This window comes from Trichomycterus rosablanca, chromosome 12, assembly GCF_030014385.1.
Source record: "Trichomycterus rosablanca isolate fTriRos1 chromosome 12, fTriRos1.hap1, whole genome shotgun sequence".
Lineage (NCBI taxonomy): Eukaryota > Metazoa > Chordata > Actinopteri > Siluriformes > Trichomycteridae > Trichomycterus > Trichomycterus rosablanca.
The window spans coordinates 25,789,515-25,810,427 of NC_085999.1; the positions used below are offsets into that span (position 1 = coordinate 25,789,515).

Here is a 20,913-nt window from a genome sequence, read left to right on the forward strand (position 1 = left end):
GGTGAATTATTCTCAGCACTGCCAATTCTGTGGGTTTTAAAACACGGATGAGAAATTTCGTATTTGACACGCTTAATCACTGGATGTTCAAGGTTTACATTCAACCATTAAGGTAGGCTATGCTGTGTACTGTAGCTTCAATTTATTTTGTCATTTGAATTATGAGTGTAATTTAATGACGTGTGAAATGTGGCACTCTTCTTTAAAAATCTGTGAAATCTGTGATTTTTGATAAACGAGGTCTGTTAAATTAAGCAATTTTTCCCATGAATTTAGTAGCTATGAGGGTGATGGAACATGGAATCTACACCGACCAAGCATAACATATAACACTGATTATCTCTTCATCACGGCACCTGTTAGTGGGTGTGATATATTAGGCAGCAAGTGAACATTTTATCCTCAAAGTTGATGTGTTAGAAGCAGGAAAAATGGGCGAGCGTAAGGATTTGAGCCAGTTTGATAAGGGCCAAATTGTGATGGCTAGACGACTGGGTCAGAGCATCTCCAAAACTGTAGCTCTTGTGGAGTGTTCCTAGTCTGCGGGCAGTATCTATCAAAAGTGGTCCAAGGAAGGAACAGTGGTAAACCAGCTACAGGGTCATGGGTGGCCACGGCTTATTGATACACGTAGGGAGCGAAGGCTGGCCCGTGTGGTCAGATTCTCAAATTGCTGAAGAAGTTAATGCTGGTTCTGATAGAAATGTGTTAGAATACACCGTGCATCACAGTTTGTTGTGTATGGGGCAGCAAAAGGGGGACCAACACAATATTAAGAAGGTGGTCATAATGTTATGCCTGATCGGTGTATGTCCAGACAAACCAGAACCAAGTGTTTGGCTACTATTTCAGCTACTATTATAGCAATTGTGTAATATATTTGTCTATATGCAAGTATCATAATATTACGCAGCTACTATTATAGCATTTGCATAAGATTTTGGCTACTATTTTTAGAACACTGTCTACTTACTGCAGCCAAGAACTACAGATTGCACAATACACTGAATCAATAAGACAAATCAGTTCCAACCCTAACTGGCTTTTATCTGTTATGTTTTAGTGTTTTTGGAATATTTGTATATAGTGTAGTCTGTATAATGTGTATATACAGTGTATCACAAAAGTGAGTACACCCCTGACATTTCTGCAGATATTTAAGTATATCTTTTCATGGGACAACACTGACAAAATGACACTTTGACACAATGAAAAGTAGTCTGTGTGCAGCTTATATAACAGTGTAAATTTATTCTTCCCTCAAAATAACTCAATATACAGCCATTAATGTCTAAACCACCGGCAACAAAAGTGAGTACACCCCTAAGAGACTACACCCCTAAATGTCCAAATTGAGCACTGCTTGTCATTTTCCCTCCAAAATGTCATGTGATTTGTTAGTGTTACTAGGTCTCAGGTGTGCATAGGGAGCAGGTGTGTTCAATTTAGTAGTACAGCTCTCACACTCTCTCATACTGGTCACTGAAAGTTCCAACATGGCACCTCATGGCAAAGAACTCTCTGAGGATCCTAAAAGACGAATTGTTGCGCTACATGAAGATGGCCAAGGCTACAAGAAGATTGCCAACACCCTGAAACTGGGCTGCAGCACAGTGGCCAAGATCATCCAGCGTTTTAAAAGAGCAGGGTCCACTCAGAACAGACCTCGCGTTGGTCGTCCAAAGAAGCTGAGTGCACGTGCTCAGCGTCACATCCAACTGCTGTCTTTGAAAGATAGGCGCAGGAGTGCTGTCAGCATTGCTGCAGAGATTGAAAAGGTGGGGGGTCAGCCTGTCAGTGCTCAGACCATACGCCGCACACTACATCAAATTGGTCTGCATGGCTGTCACCTCAGAAGGAAGCCTCTTCTGAAGTCTCTACACAAGAAAGCCTGCAAACAGTTTGCTGAAGACATGTCAACAAAGGACATGGATTACTGGAACCATGTCCTATGGTCTGATGAGACCAAGATTAATTTGTTTGGTTCAGATGGTCTCAAGCATGTGTGGCGGCAATCAGGTGAGGAGTACAAAGATAAGTGTGTCATGCCTACAGTCAAGCATGGTGGTGGGAATGCCATGGTCTGGGGCTGCATGAGTGCAGCAGGTGTTGGGGAGTTACATTTCATTGAGGGACACATGAACTCCAATATGTACTGTGAAATACTGAAGCAGAGCATGATCCCCTCCCTCCGGAAACTGGGTCGCAGGGCAGTGTTCCAGCATGATAATGACCCCAAACACACCTCTAAGACGACCACTGCTTTATTGAAGAGGCTGAGGGTAAAGGTGATGGACTGGCCAAGCATGTCTCCAGACCTAAACCCAGTAGAAAATCTTTGGGGCATCCTCAAGCGGAAGGTGGAGGAGCGCAAAGTCTCGAATATCCGCCAGCTCCGTGATGTCGTCATGGAGGAGTGGAAAAGCATTCCAGTGGCAACCTGTGAAGCTCTGGTAAACTCCATGCCCAGGAGAGTTAAGGCAGTTCTGGGAAATAATGATGGCCACACAAAATATTGACACTTCAGGAACTTTCACTAAGGGGTGTACTCACTTTTGTTGCCGGTGGTTTAGACATTAATGGCTGTATATTGAGTTATTTTGAGGGAAGAATAAATTTACACTGTTATATAAGCTGCACACAGACTACTTTTCATTGTGTCAAAGTGTCATTTTGTCAGTGTTGTCCCATGAAAAGATATACTTAAATATCTGCAGAAATGTGAGGGGTGTACTCACTTTTGTGATACACTGTATATAAGGTAGTTGCTATTGAAACAGAGTATGTGATTACATGCTTACAGTGACTTCTCTGATTGCTGGTTTGTTTATTAGGATTTTAACGTCATGTTTTACACTTTTGGTTACATTCATGACAGGAACGGTAGTTACTCATTACACAAGGTTCATCAGTTCACAAGGTTATATCAAACACAGTCATGGACAATTTAGTGTCTCTAATTCACCTCACTTGCACGTCTTTGGACTGCGGGAGGAAACCGGAGAACCCAGAGGAAACCCACGTGGACACGGGGAGAACATGCAAACTCCACAAGGACCCCGGACCGCCCCACCTGGACCCAGGACCTTCTTGCTGTGAGGCGACAGTGCTACCCACCAGTGCTACGCCACCGTGCCGCCACTCTGACTGCTGGACATGTGCTTCAAAATTGTGGGTAACATAGTACTTTGGACACTTAAGCAATCAAACATCTTTTAATTGATACACTGAGGTGTAACACCAGAGAAATCTGGACATCCGTGTGTCAGAATAATGAAGGATCTCAAAAGCTGCCTGAAATGAACACAGTGAGGTTATTGGTTCAGTTTTTTTTTTCTACACAAAGCTCTGGCATTAAAAAGCTTCATGTAATATTAAAGAGTTGCCAAATGTAATAGCTGAAATCCGACCAACTGGCTTCCAGAGACGCGTCTGCCTTCGTTTTATAGTCTTGTAGCTGATGATGATTTTTATGAACAATAAAAATCTGAATTTCCAAAAGGAAAAATAAATGGCAGATCTGTCAGGACCACACTTCTCTGCTTTATTATCGTGGCCACATGACGGGGATATGGACATATAGCTGCACATTTCTGAATGCTAGACTGCAACTGTTTTAACATTTTAACTGATCAGCCATAACATTAAAACCACCTCCTTGTTTCTACACTCACTGTCCATTTTATCAGTTCCACTTACCATATAGGAGCACTTTGTAGTTCTACAATTACTGACTGTAGTCCATCTATTTCTCTGCATGCATTTTTTAGGTCGGGACCCCCACAGGTCCACCACAGAGCAGGTATTATTTAGGTGGTGGATCATTCTCAGCACTGCCTTGACACTGACATGGTGGTGGTGTGTTAGTGTGTGTTGTGCTGGTATGAGTGGATCAGACACAGCAGTGCTGCTGGAGTTTTTAAACACCATGTCCACTCACTGTCCACTTTATTAGACACTTCTACCTAGTTGGTCCACCTTGTAGATATAAAGTCAGAGACGATCGCTCATCTATTGCTGCTGTTTGAGTTGGTCATCTTCTAGACGTTCATCAGTGGTCACAGGACGTTTTTGGTTGGTGGACTATTCTCAGTCCAGCAGTGACAGTGAGGTGTACAACACACACTAACACACCACCACCATGTCAGTGTCACTGCAGTGCTGAGAATGACCCACCACCCAAATAATACCTACGCTGTAGTGGTCCTGGACGAGTCCTGACCATTGAAGAACAGCATGAAAGGGGGCTAACAAAGCATGCAGAGAAATAGATGGACTACAGTCAGTAATTGTAGAACTACAAAGTGCTTCTATATGGTAAGTGGAGCTGATAAAATGAACAGTGAGTGTAAAAACAAGGAGGTGGTTTTAATGTTATGACTGATAAGTGTATTTCAGAAGGCAAACCTTTTCTGACATGAGAATGTGCTGTTGAGGCTGCTAGTAAGTCATTCTATGGCAGAGTTTCGGATGCAAAAGGGGGTGAGGGTAATGCCAGCGGAGCGGGCAGCGGCAGCACCAGTGTGGTGCAGTGATGAATCAGTGCCCTTGTCTCATACACTCACTGATTACCACCCAGAATGAGACTGGGAGGGAGAAATTGTGAAAGAAAAACATGCATGTAATGTAACAAGTGATGCACAAATGTCTGGATGTCTGAATATCCAAAAGAAGAAGAAGCGTTGTTGTTTAGTATTAGGCTACAACCCCAAATCAGAAAAAGTTGGGACAGTATGGAATATGCTAATAACATAAAATGCAGTGTTCCTTACAATTACTTTAACTTTTATTTAATTGCAGACTGTTGGAACCTGAGATATTTCATGTTTTGTCTGCTCAACTTCTTTTCATTTGTTGATGAACCTTCATTCCTGCCTTTCAGGCCTGCAAAAAGTTGGGACGGGGCAATTTAGGGCTTGTAATGAGGTGAAAAAACTAAATAATGATGTGATTCCAAACAGGTGACATTTCAAAACATGAAATATCTCAGGGTTATGCTGTCTGCAATAAAATAAAAGTCAATAAATGTAAATGTAATAAAAGTAAATGTAAGAACACTGTCCCAACTTTTTCTGATTCGGGGTTGTATTAAGTTAGCAGTATTAGTATGAGATTTGTAATTATATTAAAAAAACATAATTTCCATAGGCTAAACAGTCAGTGTCTGGATTTAAGTTATTTTAAGTCTTTGTGAATCATGTTCAAGATTTCCCATGTCATAAGAATTTGGACACGTACTGTCTCCCCACAAACCTGGTCCAGTTTAAAAGAAGGAGCAATAAATTATAGGCTACAGAATATTCTATTTCATATTGGTAAATTTTAGCCTATGTTGTGTGCTGTTATGTATAATCCAGCTTGATTTGGTGCAGAATTATAACCAAATTATTACAGATGCCCTTGGTAACAGTACTGTGCAATTACAGAGTGACCAAAGATATGATGTTTCAGACACACACATCACTAACAGGTGTATAAAATCAAGTACATAAAATAAATCTCATGCTTCCAACTTTGTGGTGACAATTTGTGGAAGACCTTTTCCTAATCCAGCACGACTGGGCCCTTGAACAAAGTAAAGTACAAAAAGAAAAGACGATTTCTGTGTAGAGGAACTTCAGTGGCTTAATAGACTAAATTAAGTTAATATTAAGTGTTAGGGTTCTAACCTCAACCCTGTTCTAGAAAATGTGAACTCTAGATATAAGAAAAACAGATTTGGTTGAACTTTTCTGCAGTGTGGCCAAATATTAAAAAGTGGAGCCAGAAGCTGAGCCAAGGGGCATAAACTGTATAAATAGATAAATAGATGGATGGATGGATAGTTAATTTATCCTGATGGACATTATTGGCCTCCAGTAGTTGAATAAGAAGAAATGGATAAAAGAAGAACTAATACAAATGTACAATGTGTTTATAAACAATATAGGATATGCAAAGATGTGCAGTTTGTTTGTCTGACACTAACGGCATGAAATACTTTTTTTATTATTTTATATCTTAGGATTTTAACGTCTTGTTTTACACACTTTGGTTACATGCATGACAGAAGCGAGAGTTATTCGATACACATCAGTTCACAAGTTTAATGACAAACACAGTCACGAACAATTTTGAATCTCTAATTCACCTCACTTGCATGTCTTTGGACTGTGGAAGGAAACCAGAGCTCCTGGAGGAAACCCATGGAGACACGGGGAGAACATGCGAACTCCACACAGAAAGGACTCAGACTGCTTGCTGTGAGGTGGCAGTGATACCCACCATATATATATACTGATTTAAGAGATATATGTATTAGGGCTCTCACGCATTCATCGCAATTAATCGCGTGCAAAAATAACAGCACAATTTTTATTGCAAGAACATGTTTACCAATAAAAAATTAAAAAATTAATAATGAAATTATTAAATATAAATTATTTTTAGAAAGCCAGCCAATGCCTTTATATAGTTGTTACCCATCTTTCAACCATTGGTGTAACTAGGAGCTCATGGGCCCCAGTGCCAAAAAAAATTTTGGGCCCCCTCAACAAATTGCATATGCTGATAGCTGATCAGAATGAATTAAAAGTACTCACTCAGAAGTTACACTTCAAGTCCAAATTCCTGCCTCTGGTACTTTTACTGCACAGTTTTAGTTATTGTAATTTTCCTTAACAAAAATATTGTAATATAGTAATAACAACCTGGCGAGTGCAGCCAATGGGGGGGCAGTGAGGTGAGAAGTTGAGTTCATGTCATAGAGGACATGAACATGCATATATATATATATATATATATATATATATATACACACACACACACACATATACATACATATAGTATACAAAGTATATCTCAGAAGTCTCAGAAGCAGTAGTATGTATTATACTGTCATGGTGTGCATGAGTTAAAGTCCGATGTAATGTCCCAGTCATCGTGTGGTGTTAAACAGTCTGACTTCCTGTGGTACAAAAGACTTTCTCGCCTGTCTGTTAAGCAGACATACAGTATACAACACACACAACTATTCGTGTTCATCTTTTAAGGACCAAGAACTGTGTGTTCCTATCATTCAGTCACAAACCAAAAAAGAAACAAAAAAGCACTAGTGGAAATCACTGAATTCCAAGACTGCCATGACATACATGTACCTTACAACTGCATGTAAACCTTCCACCTCAAAAAGAGTCGGGAGTTTTCAGTAGCCCAAACAGAATCTGAGGATTAAGCCTAAAATCACATAGAGTGTTTCATCAAACAGCTGAATCACTAATAATGAGACGTCCAATTTATCTTAAATCAGTACCTGCTAAAAGAGATCTGTGAGCTGTGGAGTGGCAGCCAGCGCCTGCAATTAGACATCACTGTAATCCGGCCCAGGACGGACGCCTATCCAGGCCACAAACAGATTACCGATCTGTAACCCGGGATGAGAGGAAAAACTGAGATTATGGGGGAAAAAGGAGGAGGCGAAACTGTACAAATTGGTACATACAGATAATCCAGACCCTAACACCCCCTACGCCAGTCGCTCTGACCCTGTGTAAACCCTAATTTAACTCAGCCTGCATATCGTGTTTATGAAGCTCACATGTTGCAAGCGTTTAATCCATCTGTGTTCTGTTCAGTTTTGAGGAGATTACAAAACAAGCCGCTTTCATTACCAATGCAAGAGTAGGTGAAATTCAGAAACACAACCAAAACAAACACAGCCAATTCCCAGTGCCAGCCTTAAAACTTCAGCAGTGGTGGTCTTGTTTTCAGCTGTTAACCTGATTTACGACATTTCTGTCTTTTTTTTTTTTGGTCAGGAAACATACTGTCCCCGCCAAGAGATGAGAGTATAGTCATGGGAGAAAAATGTAGCTCGAAACGTCGAGCTTTTTTCTCTTCCCACTTTCTGGTTCGTGGCAGATGAGGCTGAGATACAAAGCTGCTTGGTTTCCATTAATGCCAAGTAGAGCTCTAAAAATATGGAGAGTGGAAGACATTTAAGCTGGGGTGAAAACCACAAAGCCGTCCTGCGGGCAATGAAATATTTTCTCATCCCTCCTCTCATCCTGCCCCGAACAAAATTCAATGGAAGCGTATTCCCCCATTGTTGTGAAAAGGACGTGGCATACTTGATCCTGTACAATCCCTTCCTTCCATCAGGCGATTCAACACAGGGTAAACATCTCGCCAACACCGACACGTCACTGACATGATCGAGCGGGATCTTGCTGAAACGGGAAATGAAACTGCAGCGCAATAAAAGATCTGGGCAGAACGGATCTCGGATTATACGCCCAGATTATACGCAAAATGAACTCGTGTTGTCCAGAACATGAGAACTGTCCATGTTCCATGTTCCACAATGATCCAAACCCTCAATAAGGTCCATTTGAAAAACACAGAGGGAAATTCCAAAACGCTAAAGATGATCAGCCATAACATTAAAACCACCTCCTTGTTTCTACACTCACTGTCCATTTTATCAGCTCCACTTACCATATAGAAGCACTTTGTAGTTCTACAATTACTGACTGTAGTCCGCCTGTTTCTCTGCATGCTTTGACACTGACATGGTGGTGGTGTGTTAGTGTGTCTCAATAAGGTCCATTTGAAAAACACAGAGGGAAATTCCAAAACGCTAAAGATGATCAGCCATAACATTAAAACCACCTCCTTGTTTCTACACTCACTGTCCATTTTATCAGCTCCACTTACCATATAGAAGCACTTTGTAGTTCTACAATTACTGACTGTAGTCCGCCTGTTTCTCTGCATGCTTTGACACTGACATGGTGGTGGTGTGTTAGTGTGTGTTGTGCTGGTATGCGTGGATAAGACACAGCAATGCTGATGGAGTTTTTAACACCTCACTGTCACTGCTGGACTGAGAATAGTCCATCAACCAAAAATATCCAGCCAACAGCGCTCCACGGGCAGCGTCCTGTCATTACTGATGAACGTCTAGAAGATGACCAACTCAAAAAGCAGCAATAGATGAGCGATCGTCTCTGACTTTACATCTACAAGGACCAACTAGGTAGGAGTGTCTAACAGAGTAAACAGTGAGTGGGCACGGTATTTAAAAACTCCAGCAGCGCTGCTGTGTCTGATCCACCCATACCAGCACAACACACACTAACACACCACCACCATGTCAGTGTCACTGCAGTGCTGAGAATGATCCACCACCTAAATAATACCTGCTCTGTAGTGGTCCTACAGCAGGCTACAAAAATATGTAGAGAAACAGATGGACTACAGTCAGTAATTGTAGAACTACAAAGTGCTTCTATATGGTAAGTGGAGCTGATAAAATGGACAGTGAGTGTAGAAACAAGGAGGTGGTTTTAATGTTATGGCTGATAATTGTATGTTGTTGCTTTGTTACTTTGAGTGTTTGCTGAAGCATAGTTAAGCGAATGCTTTAGTGTACCAGGTGGTTGCTAAGGAATCCCAGGTGATTACTAGTGTGTTGCTTATATACTATGAGGGTTCTTCAAAAAGTTTCCACACTTTTTTAAACTCTATTTATTAACGATTTAAAAACCAAATGACATCACTTTTCTACATTGTCAACTTCTGATGCATTTTTCCCAGCGTCGTACCAACTTCTTAATGCTATAAGCATGTAGCCACTGATGCACCGCTGCTTTCACATAATCATCACATGAAAATCTTCTTCCCCTTAAAGTTTAGAGAGTCCAAAAAAGTGGAAATCAGATGGAGCTAAATCCGGACTATAAACTCTCTCAGTCTCTCAGACACGACCAATTACTACTCCTCCCACCCTCACCATTTCCAAAGAAAAATGTTAAAGTGCGGAAACATTTTGAAGATATTATCATGTGACAGTAGTGTGTTGTAATTACCTTTGCAGAACTTCAAAGCCTTAATGTCTTAAAAATGCTCACAATTCAGCAAAAAACCCTTTAAAAAACCCCTGGACACCTACCAGCGATGAGGCCAGACGATGTGAAGAGGCCGTGGTAGTCCTGATTCTGAATCCGGGTTTTTTTCGGTGTTGCTCTCAAGCTCTTCTGATCCACACTCACTTTTCTGTGCAGACTCAAAGCACCTAGTAAAAATTATTTAAAAGGCAAAAAAACAGACTAAAAACAAGTAGAATTAAAACGTAATTCAGATAATCAAACATTAAATTTTCAATGCTGTGGACACACGGACGAGAATTTTCGTATGAGACTGTCGCTGGATGTTCTAGGTTAACATTTAACCATCAGCGTAGGCTGTGCTATGTACTGTAGCTTCCATTTAGTCTATGTAATGTGGCACTTTTCTGTAAAAATCAGTGAAATTAAGCACATTTTCCCATGAATTTAGCAGAGCCCTTGCTATAATGAAAGGAATTTATTAAGTTACCGTGCTGCTGTCTCGGAGCGATTTTGGGAATCCTGGGAGCTTGTGTTACACAGTGGCTGAGTTTCCCTTAGCAGAAGTTTGTGATCAGGCAGGAATCTAGAAAAGCAAAAAGAACAAAAATACAAACCACGGTATGAACTAGCAGCTTGAATATAAATCACGCTATTTCTATATTTAGATTTTCCTAACAGGCATGCATTGTTTATATATATATATAGCTTCTTTTTGGGGGGTCAGATTGGTCTTCAAAGTCATGTGTGCATATGAATCTGTTCAAGTAGAAGCACGCAATTAAGGCACAACACCAGTAATAAATCCGGAGAACACCGCAACACATTTGATTACTTTACAAATGAACACAGATGTCATTTTTTCCGTGCACCCTTTTCCAGAGAATTAGTGCCACTGCTCTTTCCAAAAGACTAAAATAGGAGCAGAAAAAGAGTGTGACTGATGCACACCGTAACCTATTATTACAAGTTTAAGAAGTTAAAAAGAGTCATGTTTTTTATGCATGTCGAAGCCAAAAGCAATCTATAAAACACTGAAGAGTCATGCCTTGCTTCCCTCAGACTGCCTGTACGCTGCCTCTGTTGTGCTGGGAGGCCTAATTGCAGGTTGGTCAGTGGAATTCAGCCAATTAGCTGTTGAGGAGCAAAGATTCCCTCCCAAGCTCACCGATGCTATTATTTTTTTGCAGAAGAGCAGAACTTAGGGCGCTACCATGAGCCCGAGATAGAGTGTTAGAAAGCCAGCAGTGGCTAAAAGTAAGCATAGAAAAATCTATCCAGGTACAAATATTTTACTAAACTAATCAAACAACCCTCAATGAGTTGAATAAAGGTGACAAAAGCCTGTCTGAAATAGCATACTTTCTTTTGTACAGTACGCAAAAGTAGTACGCGAGAGTGGGAAGTGTGTCCAAATACGTAGGGTGTGTTCGAAAACCTAGTGCGCTCTCTACATAGGCAGCATTTTACGTCATCCTACGCGCCCTCCCGAGAAGAAGGCTGTTCGAAATCATAGATGCCTTAATATGCTCACTAGTAAGGTATCTTAAAATTGCAACGCTATTTTGACTCAAGAACGAGTGAGAATTTAAAGCGTCCTTAGAGATCAAGGCAATCCCAGCATTTTTTCTCACAGAAAAATAAAAAAACATGGTGGACGGTGCTGAGAAACGAACGGTCATTGTCAAACATTATTATTGATTTTTAATTTTTATAAACTTGCACAAGTGTGATTTATTTACAAAGTCGGGCTTGACAGCGAATTAAACCGTTTTCGGGTGTTAGTTGACATGCTAGTGCGTTGTGCCACCTCATCCCATTGGTTTGAATGGCATGAGGCTAACTATCTTAGCTTAGTTAGCAAAAACTGATGGAATTGCTGTCGAAGTAGCACGTTCGAAAAACATGCCTTTTAAGTCGATGACTTATTAGAATCCTCTCTACTGACGCAGCTGCCTATGTAGGCAGTAAGACAGCAAGGCAGCTCACTAGGTTTTTCGAAACACACCCATAGTATTCATTAAACAATATGCAAAAAGAACCCTGATGACCTACTGCAAGGGAGCAAACAATGCACACTGTAGTCCAATAATCTATCCCATAATTCAATTGGAGCTGACAGATGGTGGAAAGATGAGAGTCGGCTCTTTACCAGTGTAAGTAAGGCCAAAATAAAAAATGTCATGATTGCGTACAACCCTGAGTAACGTTATCAGTAGCTTTGTGGAGAACGACTGAATAAATTTTGTCTGATTTTAAAATTGTTATAAATGTGGCGATGTGACGTCATGTATCACGTGATGTTGGTAAGATGGCGGAAGTAGTACGTATGAGGTTACGTGCATGCTGCACACTTGCACACTGCCTCAAATCTAGTACGTATTGTTTAAGTATGTGATTTCGGAAGCAGACAAAGATAACAGAGCTTTTCTAACTCTGAATTTGGTTGACAGAATGTAAAAACAATGCTGAATTACTCTGTATAAGCTACACAGTGCACCACAATGGGGCTGTCTGAAAACCTAGTGAGCTCTTTACATAGACACATTTTACGTCATCCTACGCGCTCTCCTGAAAAGAAGGCTGTCCGAATTCTTAGATACCTTAAAATGCTGCCTACTGAGGTGCCTTAATTCTAAGCGATAATGTGACTGAATAACGAGTGAGCATCCGATGCTTCCTTAGCGGTGAAGGCAAACAACTTTTCTCACAAAAAATTACAAATATGGCAGACAAATGCATAGCAATGAACGCAGTTCTTTTTACATGTAAATAAATTCTCACTGATTTTTAATTCGTATAAAGGTGTACGTGTCATTTATTTGCAAATATGGCTGGACAGTAACAGTTTAAACATTTGTGGTACACGAAGGGAGATGTTAGCTGGTATGCTAAATGCTACGGGTTGTGTCGCCTCAGCCCATTGGTTTGAATGGCCTGAGGTTAACTGTGTTAGCTTAGTAAGTGAAAACTGCGGTGACGTCATCGCTGTCTAAGTAGTGCAGCTAAATAATCTGCCTAATGAGTTTGATGTCTTATTAGGCAGCTCACTAGGTTTGTAAAGAGACTCAATGTGTGGAAGGCAATATGTTACACCCTATGAAGTACAGTGGTACCTTGAAACTCAATGTCAAATGGCTCTGGGAGTGAGGTCGAGTTTTAAATGTGTTGAGTTTTAAGGTATTTTTTCCCATAAGGATGTATGGGAAACCTGTTAATGCGTTCCATGGTCCCGTGGAACTGCATATACTTTAATAATATTATATATATTATAATATAAAACCAGTAAAATACAATTAAAAAAACAGTAAACAATAGATATAAAAATACAATAAAACCTGCACTTTACCTTTACTTCTGTATTGTTACCTTATGCTTATTATTCGTGGAAATGCTTGATCTTGGAATACTGTATTCCTTAGCTAGCTCAGTAATTCACATTGGAAGTGGCAAAACTGCTTTTGCGCTGGCTGTGCCGTTATTTCCTATGGAGTGTAACGGTGCACAAAACTTAACGTGACATATTGTACTAAAACGAGTGAGGACTAGTGGAAAACTTATGAGCAGTAATAATTGAGAGAGGTTTAGTGTTGCTATGTCATTCTTTTAATACATTAAGTCGCATTAAGCTTTTTTTTTTTTAACGATAAGTGTTTAAGACTCTGAAAAGCGGATTCTCAAAATTGTTTAGCACCCCGAGCTATAACACAAGTTTAAAAGTGAAACAGGAGTAAAAAACAGCTAAACACAGATACATGTGGACGCTTTCAGAGTGAATTTGACAGTTATTCCACAAATGCAGATTCTTCTCATATTCGCACTTTGATGTTGTTTTAACGCACTGCTCAAGCCACGCGCTGCACAAAAGTGCTGTTCATTGTTAATTTAAAATTAAGTAAAATTTCTCATTTTCCAGCCTCTGCATTATATCTTCAAATCATCATTTTCATTATCAGAATCAGATCAGAAGGTCCTGGGTTCGATCCCCAGGTGGGGCGGTCCAGGTCCTTTCTGTGTGGAGTTTGCATGTCCTCCCTGTGTCTGTGTGGGTTTACTCCGGGGGCTCCGGTTTCCTCCCACAGTCCAAAGACATGCAAGTGAGGTGAATTGGAGACACTAAATTGTCTATGACTGTGTTCGATATAACCTTGTGAACTGATGAATCTTGTGTAATGAACTACCGTTACTGTCATTAATGTAACCAAAGTGTAAAACATGACGTTAAAATCCTAATAAACAAAATGTGCTTTGTGCTTTTTTTAATATAAATGAAACAACTAAACACCACAGAAACCTGAATGTCGGAGAACAAAACGTTAATCTTACACTTACACTCTTGGAGGACCTCCAGTCGACAGAACCGTGTATTTAGCAGTCGTTTCCAATGGTAGGTTCATTTGCCTGACCTATCTGAAATGGATCCTTTAAATGATGCCTTCGCTGTGCCAAAGACTTTGCGGCGGAGGCCGATGGCACAGACAGACTAACTTTTAACTGATTTAGCACAGTGGCCCACAAAATGTTTGCCATACATGATAGAACTTTCACTCCGGTTGCTGGAGATCTCATCTAGTTGGAAATAAAGTGAGCTATAAAGTCAGAAGTGTAAAAGAAAACTTCTCAGTTACACACAGATGACTGACTTGAATGAGACACTATAATCTTTTAGTGGTTTTTGAAGGTCTTTTTTTAACATTTACATCTAAGGAATTTAGCAGACGCTCTAATCCAAAAGGGACGGGATAAAATTCAAGCAGCTGGGGGTTGCGCCTTGTTTGAAGGCCCAACAGTGGTAATTTGGCAGTGGTGAGACTCGAACCAGCCAGTATCTTAACTGCTGAGCAACCGCCGTGTCTGCTTTGCACTTTCAACACTGTTCATTACCAGTTAGGTCACAGAAATAAACAGCACTAGGAATTTTGATCCTTGGATGCATTCAGTGTTCACTGCAAAGAAATGATACAGCGCCGGTCCCCAAAATGACTTACAGAGTTCTTTGATTAAATAAACCATCCCTACTCCAGCCAAACCCACAAATTTGTATAGAACTCATTAGCGGATGATGAATCTCAGTCTCTTCGTAACCTCAAAAGACTAAACATAAACACAGGTCTTTTTAAAAGCCCTGCTTGAACCAAATGAGCCACTAACAAAAGCAGGAGTTTTGGATGGATAATTTAGCACGTAAATAAGGACGTGGTGCTGGCCTGTGTGCACGCTGCACCCACCGAAGAGACGCCGAAGCCCTACGAACAAGTTCGGGAAAAATTCATTTCCAAAGCCATTTTGAAAATTACTCAAGTGGGTTTTGACTAGGCAATAAAAACAGTGCCATGTTCACTGGCAGGAGAGAGGTACTTAGAGAGAATGCCACCAATTAGCTTATTTATAAATCAACAGCAATTTCAGTGATGACTTTACCGCACATTTGATTAAATGTGAAAGCATGGTGGGGCAAAAAAGGACGGAGAAAAAAAAATCAAAGTCAAAAATCATTTGATCTCATTTCCTTTATTGGCAATAATCACGAGCGGTTTCTTTTTCCCGGCCTAATGAAAAATGCCATTGATCCTGAGGTTGGCCGACGCCATAGCTCAGACACGTGGAGCTGGAAGTAAGGCGAGAAGGTCTCTGTATATTTTAGCCGGTCGAACCTGAGCAAGGGCGGGACTGGGCATCGTTAATCTAATCGTAACAGGCTTTATGCAGGGTCGGCTTGACGGAGTTGAAACGTTACGGGCACGGGGGACCTGAAGCGAGGCTCGGAAACGTGGTCAGGAAAGGTCATTATTGCGCATTAATATCCACATTCATCACTTCGGACTGACCTCATAGTCGAATGGCAGGACTCCCTCTCCGGATCTGGCACGTAGGCCCGACCGTAGCCTGTTAAAATGTGACATCAGTACAAAAGTGCACCTCAAAGGCCTGAGGAAAAGTTAAGACCACCCTGGAGAAATGGAAGAATTGCTCATGTATGGATAGATCTGTTAAACATAATTAGACCAAAAGGTTTAGATCTGAAGCTGGTATGAAGCCATCATATAGACAGCATACACTGATAACATTAAAACCACCTCCTTGTTTCTATGCTCACTGTCCATTTTATCAGCTCCACTTACCATATAGGAGCACTTTGTAGTTCTACAATTACTGACTGTTGTCCATCTGTTTCTCTACATACTTTGTTAGCCTGCTTTCACCCTGTTCTTCAATGGTCAGGACCCCCACAGGACCACTACAGAGCAGGTATTATTTGAGCGGTGGATCATTCTCAGCACTGCAGTGACACTGACATGGTGGTGGTGTGTTAGTGTGTGTTGTGCTGGTATGAGTGGATCAGATACAGCAGCGCTGATGGAGTTTTTAAACACCTCACTGCCACTGCTGGACTGAGAAGAGTCTGCCCGTCTGTCTGTCTGTCATCTATCTGTCCGTCCGTCCATCATCTATCTATCTATCTATCTATCTATCTATCTATCTATCTATCTATCCATCCATCCATCCATCCATCCATCCATCCATCCATCCATCTGTCGTCTGTCTGTCATCTATCTGTCCGTCCATCCGTCCTCTATCTATCTATCTATCTATCTATCTATCTATCTATCTATCTATCTATCTATCTATCTATCTATCTATCTGTCTGTCTGTCTGTCATCTATCCGTCCGTCCGTCCATTTATCCATCCATCCATCCATCTATCTATCCGTCCGTCGGTCTGTCATCTTTCTGTCTGGCCGTCCATCTATCTATCTGTCTGTCTGTCTGTCTGTCTGTCTGTCTGTCTGTCTGTCTGTCTGTCTGTCATCTATCTATCTGTCTGTTTTTCTGTCTGTCATCTATCTATCATCTATCTTTCGTCTTTTTTGTCTGTCTGCCTATCTATCTATCTATCTATCTATCTATCTATCTATCTATCTATCTATCTATCTATCTATCTATCTATCTATCTATCTATCTATCTATCTATCTATCTATCAGTCTGTCTGTCATCTATCTGTCCATCCATCCATCCATCATCTATCTATCTATCTGTCTATGTATCTATCTATCTATCTGTCAGTCTGTCTGTCATCTATCCGTCCGTCCGTCCATTTATCCATCCATCCATCCGTCCGTCGGTCTGTCATCTTTCTGTCTGGCCGTCCATCTATCTATCTGTCTGTCTGTCTGTCATCTATCTATCTGTCTGTTTTTCTGTCTGTCATCTATCATCTATCTTTCGTCTTTTTTGTCTGTCTGCCTATCCATCTATCATCTATCCATCTATCTGTCTATCTATCTATCTATCTATCTGTCTGTCTATCTATCTATCTATCTATCTATCTATCTATCTATCTATCTATCTATCTATCTATCTATCTATCCGTCAGTCTGTCTGTCATCTATCCGTCCGTCCGTCCATCCATCCATCCATCCATCCGTCTGTCTGTCATCTTTCTGTCTGTCCGTCCATCTGTCTGTCATCTATCTATCTGTTTATTTTTCTGTCTGTCATCTATCTATCATCTATCTTTCGTCTTTTTTGTCTGTCTGCCTATCCATCTATCATCTATCTGTCTGTCTGTCTGTCTGTCTGTCTGTCTGTCTGTCTATCTATCTGTCTGTCTGTCTGTCTGTCTGTCTGTCTTTCTATCTATCCATCTAAAAAATAAAATGAATTAATAATCACCAAAGAGCTTTTTGCCATATAACAAAATTCTAACTTTTATCTACAATATATAGTATAATACAGCCCAGCTCTAATCACAGCCTCAACAAATAACTCAACAACATCCAACATTCAGACTTGCTGGCTTTACTTCACTACACTTTTAAAAAACACCATTCACTGTTACGCTTGTTTTGTAAATATCTGATTTGTTATATCATTCCTAAAACCACAGATACTTGACACCTGTTTGAATTTGGGTTTGTTTCCCTCTTTATCCTTCCTTCATTCCTATTCATCACGGTTTGCTCCCAGCACATCAAAGCACCATATGGACCCAATTGTGGCTACATCCTGGCACATGTGATCTAGAGATCAGAAGCATGCCGTACCTTGGGTTTCACCATCGGATTATTTTCACTGAGGAGATGTAGCGGATCCTTTGTGCCCTGAGCCCAGATATCCCTTTTTTTAAGACTAATCCTAAGAGTTCGAGGAGGTGCAATCTAACTTCAATAAAGCAAACGAGAAAAGGTGCCAGCCAGATGTTCCACTGATAAGATTATGTACTTGACGGTTTGATTAAGAAATCCTGGATTCTTCATCTCATCTCTTTGACCGCATTATAGCTTTGGAAGCAAGTGAGGTAAAAACTAAGAGTCTGTGAGGATGAGTGATGTGGCATACGAGGATTTTGAGTTTAAGGGCCAAGTTAAGTGTTTCCAACCTCCACCAGGCTATGTGCTGATTGAGAGAAGGGCACTGAGCTTCACTGAGCTGTCTGTAGTGGTTGTCTGTATACTGGCTTGTGCCATGAGCCATCATGAAAAGTCTATATAGAATGTGCACAAGAGCAGTTTGCTTTATGTGTAGTATTAACTGATGACTGTATACAATAGTCCATTCTTGTCTATTTGAAACACGGACTCCTGAAGATATTTTGTGGTATCTGTTACTGGGACATTACCAGCAAGCCTTCAACTTCTGTATGCTGCCTGGTGGAACATCCTACAGTGCATCTCTTGTACAGGTAAATAATACACAAGTTGCTGGCCGTCCACATGAATTTAAAAATACAGGATTCGTCGGACCAGTCAACCCTTTTTCATTGCTCCACTATCAAGTTCCGATGCCAGAGTGCCTATCGTAGGTGCTTTCAACAGTGGACAGGATTAAGCATTGGAACTCTGACTAAACAGGTGTGTCAGTGCCATGCCATGCTTTGCCAGTGGATATTAAAATAAAATTAAAAAAAACATTTGTGTGTATTTATTTTGTGTGTGAGACATAAGCTATCTATGGGTCTGTCCGAAAACCTAGTAGAGCTCTCTACATAGACAGCATTTTACGTCATCCTATGCACACTCCCGTAAAGAAGTCTGTCTAAATTCTTAGATGCCTTAAAATGCTGCCTACTAAGGTGCCTTATTTCAAAGCTATAAACTGACTGACTAATGAGGGAACATCTGATGCTTCCTTAGCAGTGGAGGCAATCCCAGCATTCAGTACGACACAACGTTTTTCACAAAAAAAAATTTCAAATGTAAATAAATTGATTATTAATTTGTAGGGATGTAACGATGCACCACAGGACAGTTAAAAATCGATTCACATGTGTAACGATTCAAATCGGTTTACATGTATAATGAATCGATATCCACTTTAAACAGCAGAGGGCCCTGGCGCTATTCACCTTGCCTGGTTTATGTCACTACAGGGTTGCCAGGTTCGGAATTTTCCACCCAAATGTATTTATGTGAGGTTACTTTCTTTATTTGTATTATTTTTTTATTTATTTAATGTGGAAATGTTTTTTAACAAAAAAGGGTAATGCAGCATTGTTTTGCATAGTTTGTCAAAAGTTTGTTACCTCAAAAATAAAAGGACATTCATTATTTAGATAAATAAAAGATGAGCACAAATACAGTATTAGAGTAATATTTTTTTAAAGAGAAATAATAAAAGGAACTATATATATTATACTATATTATAAACTTCATCATAATTTGTCTTCAATTTCATTTTGTTTAAAAAAATCAGGAAAAAATTGTATCGTGAACCCAGTTTTGTGAATCGCATCGCATCGTGGGTAAAGTGTATCGTTACATCCCTATTAGTTTGTATAAAGGTGTACAAGTGTCATTTCTTTGCAAATTTGGGCTTTGGTACATCAAGGGAGATGTAAGCCGGCAAGCTAGCGGATTATGCTGCCTTAGCCAATTGATTTGAATGACCTGTGGCTAACTGTGTAGTAAACAAAATCACCGTTATCGCTGTCTAAGGTAGGCAATAGGCAGCTCACCAGATTTTCGAACAGACCTATTGTGTTGTGTGCAGAAACAGGTTGTCATCTATCTGTCTGTCTGTCCGTCATCTATCTGTCTGTCTGTCTATCAATCTATCTATCTTTCAATCTATCTACAGTGGGGCCAAAAAGTATTTAGTCAGCCACTGATTGTGCAAGTTCTCCTACTTAGAAAGATGAGAGAGGTCTGTAATTTTCATCATAGGTACACTTCAACTATGAGAGACAAAATGAGAAAAAAAAATCCAGGAAATCACATTGTAGGATTTTTAAAGAATTTATTTGTAAATAATGGTGGAAAATAAGTATTTGGTCAATAACCAATAAGCAAGATTTCTGGCTCTCACAGACCTGTAACTTCTTCTTTAAGAAGCTCTTCTGTCCTCCACTCGTTACCTGTATTAATGGCACCTGTTTGACCTCGTTATCTGTATAAAAGACACCTCTTAACAGCCTCAAACAGTCAGACTCCAAACTCAACCATGGCCAAGACCAAAGAGCTGTCGAAGGACACCAGGAAGAAAATTGTAGACCTGCACCAGGCTGGGAAGAGTGAATCTACAATAGGCAAGCAGGTTGGTGTGAATAAATCAACTGTGGGAGCAATTGTAAGAAAATGGAAGACATACAAGACCATTGATAATCTCCCTCGATCCCGTGGGGTCAAAATTATCATGAGAACGGTGAGCAAAATATCCCAGAACTACACGGAGGGACCTGATGAATGACCTGCAGAGAGCTGGGACCAAAGTAACAAAGGCTACCATCAGTAACACACTACGCCGAGAGGGACTCAAATCCTGCAGTGCCAGGCGTGTCCCCCTGCTTAAGCCAGTACATGTCCAGGCCCGTCTGAAGTTTGCCAGAGAGCATATGGATGACCCAGAAGAGGATTGGGAGAATATCATGTGGTCAGATGAAACCAAAATGGAACTTTTTGGTAAAAACTCAACTCGTCGTGTTTGGAGGAAGAAGAATGCCGAGTTGCACACCATACCTACTGTGAAGCATGGGGGTGGAAACATCATGCTTTGGGGCTGTTTTTCTGCAAAGGGGACAGGACGACTGATCCGTGTTAAGGGAAGAAT

At 40.5% G+C, this 20,913-nt stretch overlaps 1 protein-coding gene across 1 annotated transcript in view; it reads right to left on the bottom strand.

The window, feature by feature from the left end:
- Positions 1-20,913, bottom strand: part of gtdc1 (glycosyltransferase-like domain containing 1) — an 81,740-nt gene that overhangs the window by 17,506 nt on the left and 43,321 nt on the right. The window contains exons 5-6 of the mRNA XM_063006456.1: positions 10,357-10,452; positions 9,932-10,054 (exon numbers count right to left, since the gene is read on the bottom strand). Coding sequence (XP_062862526.1) covers positions 9,932-10,054; positions 10,357-10,452 — 219 coding nt within the window. The remainder of the gene's footprint in view (positions 1-9,931; positions 10,055-10,356; positions 10,453-20,913) is intronic.